The sequence below is a fragment of the Rhamphochromis sp. 'chilingali' genome, assembly GCF_963969265.1.
Source record: "Rhamphochromis sp. 'chilingali' genome assembly, chromosome: 21".
NCBI classification, from domain to species: Eukaryota; Metazoa; Chordata; class Actinopteri; order Cichliformes; family Cichlidae; genus Rhamphochromis; species Rhamphochromis sp. 'chilingali'.
In genome coordinates, this window is record NC_137949.1 from 8,489,093 (window position 1) to 8,496,445 (window position 7,353).

Genomic DNA, 7,353 nt, shown 5'->3' on the forward strand with positions numbered 1-7,353 from the left:
AACTTTTCGTTAACTGTTTAAGAAACTGGCTGCTGTGCAGAGGTGCTGCACAGAGCTTTGCAGGCCCCATCTACATGTGGAATAACCAACAGTCTGTGCTGGTCTTAGCTTAGCCCCATCATGTAAAAGACCATATACATAAAACATCTTTTTAGCAGATCTGAAATTTGAGATTGATTGTTGAATTGCTTTTTGTTGTTTTTCACACTTCTTACTTTCCTATTCATGCTACATTTTGAGCCACACAGCATTCAATCTAAGCATCGATGGACAGCGGGCAAGCACAGCCCCAGAGCCTCCAATTAGAGCTGCAACGATCAACCAGCCAGGGACCAGGATGATGTTCAGTATCCTCGGCCCAGACCATCCAGTCAGCTTCCCATATGTTGAGATGGTCCATTTCATGTATGCAAAAAATCACCCTCACCTAGCCGAATGTGGAAAATTTAAAGAAACTAACAAAGACAAAGTGTGCCAAAGCTAGCACCATCTGGAGCTAAGAACCAGCCGCAAGCCAGCAGTGCCAGTATGAGCCTCGGTATGAGCAGTAAGGATCACAGGTCAGAACAGTTAAAGAAAAATCTGTTGCACTTGCTTTTGTTTGTTAAGGTCAGACATGTCAGGTAAAGATGGCTGTACAGTAACTCATTTTCATTTAGTTCTTTATACCTCTTTCAAGTGAAGGAGCACTTTATTTTCAGTTGTTTAAGTGAGTGAAGATCCAGTAACTTACTGCAGTTTGCGAGAAATTTCAAGGAAACCAAGAAAATAAAATTGTTGCATTGAAGGTAAGTTGATTTTTTGTTTATATGTGCTGTCAGGCACAGTTTTTAGAATAAAAAAATCAGACTCTGCAAAAGAAAAAGAAAAGAAAAAACAGTATCAGTGGGCCACAAAATGGTTATTGGAGCATTTTTGCCTCCTAGTAGGTTCAATTCCCATAATTTGTCTGGAAAGGTGGAGAGCAACGCAAACAGCCACCAACGCTGTGCCATAAAAGACCGTTTGGCTGCAGGGCTCACGTTTCGCAACTAGCATGTTTGACAAGCATTTGGTCTAATAAATGTTAATGCACCCATGTATCCCTGCTTGCCTGGGATGAGGGAAGGTACTGTGGAGACCAAACCACTACTAAAAGTAGAAAGAATAACGGGCATGCATTCATCAGAGAGGCACAAACACAACAATAACAGTTTTTCCAATTTTGTGTGCAACTTCAGTCGGCACGGGCACAGTACTAAGTATGTGGCTGATTTACTTTTTTGAGCACACATGTTGTTCCCTTTCATTGCTTCTGGGAGACCAATCAGGCAAAGGCTTGAACAGCAGCTGTAGGGTCTTAATAATCTGGGCTAGAATTCTGTCCTCCTACAGCATGGCTTCTTTTCAGCTTTCCTTTTATAGAATTTATTTAATACTGAAACAAAGGCAGTCACTGAATGTAGGGTGTGATGTCCAGAGACCGGTGTAGCCCTCGATATAATGATATAACTGACAGTGGGAATACTATAATGACAACTCTCAAGTTGTTTACTTCTATTCAGATCTCCTAATAAAAGGCCAACATACATAAGAGGTTCAAGGTGAATTACTACCTTTGACAGCTTTGATACTTAAAGTTTCCACCTCCCCCTTACATTCAGTAATCACACAGATCAGAAAAAGCAGAGGAACCTGTTTCTTTACACAAAACGTACTCTCACATGTAGCGACGCCGGACCTGTTGTGCTCATTTCCAGCTCTATTATTTAATCTAAAAGGGTAACTTTTCATAACTGCGAGTTCTTATATGTGCCTGTAACTTCAAAGTCTTTTTAAGGCAACATTTTTTAGACTGATTGCGGTTAGCAAAAAAATAAATCAATTATAAAAAAGGCAAGACAGCATAACAGCATGACAGCTCGTTCAGTGAGAGACTGAGATTACCGAAAAGCACCACTGAACGACACAGGAAATCATTCCTGCCTGTGGCCATCTCCCTGTACAACGCATCCACTTAACACACTGTTTGCTGCTACAGCTACACATGTTTCTTTCCAACTATTTATTTATAAGTGACTTATGTATGTATGTATGTATATATATGTATATATTGTACTATTCTTAGTTAGCGTATTGTCTGTCTTGTCTTAATGTTGGTTTAAAATGGAGCACTGTAACAAAAAATAATTTCCCCCAGGGATCAATAAAGTATTCTGATTCTGATTCTGATTCTGAAAAACGTATTGTATCTTGCAGTGCTCCTCCTTACGTCCCCATGGCGTGAATACTAATCTGAGGTAAGGAAGCACTACTTTAAAAAATCTGTTCAACTGGACTGGAAAGTTAATCAGTAAATAATTACCTAGCAAGAAATGGAAATCAGCAGGCTTACTTTCAGTAGCCTCAGCGCTGTAATTACTTTCGGGAAACTTTGATCTAGAACACTTAAAATATAAAATCAAAATGTGTGTTTTGCTCCAATCAGTGATTTGAAAGGCTGCACTGACACGATCAACAACCGTGATTAGCTACAGTACAGAATGGCTGATGGCGTAAACACAGTTAAATATTATCGGTTGCTGTGTTTATTGTGAGACTGTGTGATTATGACAGATCTAATTCCATGCTACAATTTCAGAATCAAACTCTGAACATTCTGTTAGAGTCCCCAGGCCACCTATGTCTGGAAATCAAATGTTACTGAGTGATCACAAGATTGCCACCACGAAATTAGTAGTGTGTGGCCGCAAGATCAAAAAATCATGACCATTTTTTTCTTCTTTCAGATGATCCGTTTTGGGGGTCACCACAGTGGATCATGACCAAACCATCTCAGACTTGTTTCTCCACCTTTGTCTCCAAACTGCTCATCCTAAGCTGATGTACTCATTTCTAATCTTCTTCATTCTGGTCATTTCTAATGAAAAGCTCCTTTTTTTTGTCAGCGTTAGTGTCTCCAAACCATACATGTCAGCAGGTCTCACTACCACCTTGTCAAGCTTCTCTTTTACTCTCGCCGCTATCCTTGTGAGACAAATCACCCCTGACACTTGTCTACACTCGCTCCACCCTGCCTGCACTCTCTTCTTCACCACTCTTGAGCACCATCCATTGCTTTGGATGGCTTCACCTTCACTATATCTCCTTCTTGCATTTTCACCTTTCCACCTGTCTCCCTCCCATTAACACATATATATTCTGTCTTGCTTCTCCTCACTTTCTTCCCTCTTCTCTCCAGAGCATACCTCCACCTCTCCAGGCCCTCTTCCTCCTCCTCACTATGTCAAAGTCCACACAGAGTCTACTGCCTGATCTCATCTATCAAAAATCAGGACCACCAGTTACTAATGTGCTGGAATGAGATAAATGAGTAAACTTAATCAGGGACATGGCAGTGAGATCTATACTTTGCTCTGTTGTTTACCATCAACACTTGACGATTATTATTGGGACACTGATTTGCTTTTTAATTAGACTGATGAATTATAAGGACACTGTTTGACAAACACTGTTACATATGCACAGCAATCAGCAGGTCCCCAGAGAGGGTGCTGTTTCAGCAGGTAGAGGGAGGGAGAAGGGGACAAACCAAAGTGATATCCACATTGGACAATGGCCAAGTCCTTGCTGTTAAAACTAAATAAAACTGTCACGGCATACAAAGCTTAAGTTGATGTTTCATTTATGTTTCTGCACTTTATATGGACAGTGTTGACTAGGCCTGTGTTAGAGTATGAAAATCTGTCACATGCAATGTCAAGACTGCAAAAATAACATTACTTGTAATTAATAAATATTAAAAAGCATATATTAGCGATACAGTTCCAGTGTCTTTCTGCTTTAACGGGTAATCTACTAGCACAACCACTGACTAACCTACACCCGCTGAACTATTTTCAACATGCTTTTGTTGTAGAAGGTCAAACATTCTCATGCTGCTCATCATTCTTATTGATGAGTTTCAGGCAACTTTCAATATTTTTTAATAGCAGATATTCCTGTTGTGATGAGGAAAATTATTAATTCCCACAAATTACCAACATTTAGCAAATCAATAATATCTTGTGGCTTTGCATTACTTTCAGAAATAGTTTTTTATGTATGCAGATTCTTATCTTATTCTTTTTGTGGAGCTGACTAACACTATGACAGCTACTGTACTAAAAATGATTAAACTTAATCAGCCATTAGACAAAGCAGGCTGATAAAACAAAGTGCCAGTGGATGGATGCCCTTCCTCTTAATCTGCTGGTTCTCATTACAGGATGTGACACTGTCCTCCCAGCCAGCCCCCTCACCTTGACACATCTTATCTATAGTTTCCTCCACCGCTGCGAGAATCAGTCGCTACAAACACATGTTAGGCAAAAACATAGCCACTCGAGTTTACCATCATTATTATTTGCCAGCTAAGCACTACCATGTATAAAAGATTAGACCACACAGAATGCTAAGCACTACAAACCCTCTCCCATGTCAGAAATGGCAAGGCAGGGCATGCTCATTTGCTCCACACCACTTAGAGAAGAATAATATGCAGATAAACCTGGTCAACTAATTGCAGTAATGATTGCAAAATGTTCAGAGCTGTGCGGGCAGATAATCAGTGAAGCATCACAAGACTGAGCGGTAAATATGCTAATTTAAAGCCGAAGTAAATAGATGCTTGTTTCTCCCCCCGTCGTTTTTATGCCCTGCAAAGTTAACAAAATACAAAAACACAGCACACTAATCTTGCATACATCCACTTCACACAGCACGCTTCGTAAGAGAGAAACATTCATTAGATTGGAAGGATATTAGTACAGCCCTGGACACCACAGGCAGCTTTTAAAGCTCAGGTTTGGCCCAGCAAGTTGTAGAGAAGCATGCTTTTATATGTAAGGGAGCCCCAGGAAAAAAGCTGCATGCAATCCCACATAGCCGATGTGTCCTCTTAAACTGAAAAAAAGAAAAAATCCTCATAAAGTCTGCTGGTTTTCTTAAGTTCAGTTAAGCCAGTCTACGCCTGAGGATTCAAACCAGCCACCTTCCCTCCCCTTTTCTAAGAATAAACTGCTTTTCCTGCCTTTCATCCCCCCTCCGTCTCTCCCTGTGTGGCTGATGGACGGGATCATGAGGCTCTGGCTAAGTGACTCGGCCGTTTTGACACATCTTTTTGACAAGGTGAGAATATCTGCAGAGAAAAGACGAGGAGTGACTATTCCACCGAGCACATATTGCTTCCAGTTAACCACCCTGCTCATATCTTGACTGACAGCAGTGTGGTGACACAGGTTTTACATATGATGGGAAAAGTGAAGGAAGACAGCAAGGGGGGCGGGGGGTATTAGCACCGCTGAAAGTGTTTGTTAAGGATTCATGGTGGTGGAAGCTCTTGTCTAAGACCCGAGTTTCCAGTTCACTCCCAGCATATAAGGCTGCTGTCAGTGCACCAGGAGTGTGGCTGAAATCACATCTGCAGCAAAAAGGAAATGAACTGCGGGATGGAGAGCTGTCAACACTGAGGCTATAAATCTAACAAACACAAATCCCTCCGTCTGTATATCCTGTTTCCAGCCAGCATTCGTTCTGTAGGAAGTTTTTTTTCCCTCCATATAATATTTTTTTCACAATAGAATGCAATAAAAAAAAAAAAACTCAGGGTGTCTACTCTTGTGTTTGGCAAACACAAAACAAAGCTGGCACTGAAACTGACTTGCACCACCTGGCCCAAGTAAGTGTGGAGGAATGGAAAAAAGCTGAGTGTACATGTGTGCGTGCGTGTGTGCGCGTGTGCGTCTGCAGTGCTGGTGGTCATTGCTCATGATTTCAGCGTTTGATGTGATCACGCACACCCTGTTTGACTGGCTCGTTTCAAGCGTGTGCGCGCTCACACACACTCCTCTCCTGCCACCACGCACGCATGCACGCACGCAAACCACCACCACCACGTTGTTTTTTCCTCCCTATTCACGCACTGACAACACAATTCACCTGCAAAGGCAGGTGCACAAGCGCGTAACCCCCCACCACCATGCCCCTTCCTCCAACACGCACGCTCACCGAACCGTGAGAAGTGGCACATGCGGGCGCGCACGCCAACAGTTTGACATACACTTGTCTGCATTGGCATTTTCGCAGCGAAGCTGGATAACAGCAGCAGCGGCAGCTTGGTGGCATCTTTATCTTTTCTTTGGTAATCTATCATCACATCCATCTGCCGGTGCTGGGAAACGGTTTAAATACATGGGATGTACAAAGGGGACTTCTGCCCGCGGGGTGGGAAAAAGAAAAAAGAACAAAATAAGACTGCGAAAAAACACAAGCGAGCATCTCTCGAGTGGAGAAAATGTGAGCAGCCTGTCAGAGTCCCGCTGTTTCATCACTCCCCAGTCACACATAGGATGTTACTTGCGGGCTTTCTGTGTGGTCTTTAAAAGAAAATCACAATCTCTCCTCATTTTCTGACCCTGTCGTGCATCCGTGTATCTCATTAACAAACCGGCTTATTCTGCAAAGGGGTTAAAAAAACAAAAGAATGATCTCATGATGCAACTTTGACACAAGCAAGCGAATATGGACCTTTAAAGATCATTCGCACTAAGAAAGACTTAACAAAAGCTAGTAACAACAGAATAATAAAATAAAATCAAGCCGAATGCGAGCTGCATTGGGCAGTCACAGGACGGCGCATTGGTTTCGACCACAATCAATTGTTCAAGTGTTGATCAACTTACCGATGAGAGCCAGCTGTAAAAAGTACAGTCCGAGGAAGTCCATTATGGAGTGCGACATTAATTCAAACGGATGCAATCCTGGGCGAGAGATGATGTGCGGAGAATAAAAGCCCGCTGTTTTTGTTGAAACTGGCACTGAAATTAAGAGCGGAAAAAAAATCGCAGCTATTTCTCAAGTGATGACTGTCCACTTACGCTGACGCCGGAATCCACATCACTGCGTGAAAAAACATTAGCGGACCAGAACATCATTTTCCTTTTTTTTTCTCCTTTTTTTTAGCAGGCAAACTTTTGTCTTGGAGGGGAAATGGGTTACAGCTGAGCCAGACCAAGACACCGCTACCAAAATCACACCGCGGAGGGAGAAGAAGAAGAAAAAAGAAGCAGTTCGGTCTTTACGTGGAACAAATCGTGTGCGTATTGAACATCCCCGTGCGGTTCATCAGCACGTCCTGAGCGGCTGCTTCCTCTCCTCGTCGCCTCCACCTGCGCGCCGTCTGGAAACTGCGGCTGAATCACTGGCGCGCTGCTTTGCGCACTCCGACCCGAGAGTCAGTCCCCGCTGTGATCCTCAGCTCCCAGGCGGGCCGGCCGGAGATGCCCAACCCAGCTCGTTTAAAAAAATCCAATCTTGACCAAAGTTGACTTAAAT

The 7,353-nt window shown here is 42.7% G+C and overlaps 1 protein-coding gene across 1 annotated transcript in view; it reads right to left on the reverse strand.

Annotated features, from left to right (window-relative positions):
- The window catches only part of gfra4a (GDNF family receptor alpha 4a), a 149,350-nt gene extending 142,587 nt beyond the window's left edge, over window positions 1-6,763 (reverse strand). The window contains exon 1 of the mRNA XM_080870255.1: window positions 6,702-6,763. Coding sequence (XP_080726381.1) covers window positions 6,702-6,759 — 58 coding nt within the window. The 5' untranslated portion in view covers window positions 6,760-6,763. The remainder of the gene's footprint in view (window positions 1-6,701) is intronic.
- Window positions 6,764-7,353: the final 590 nt, after the last annotated feature.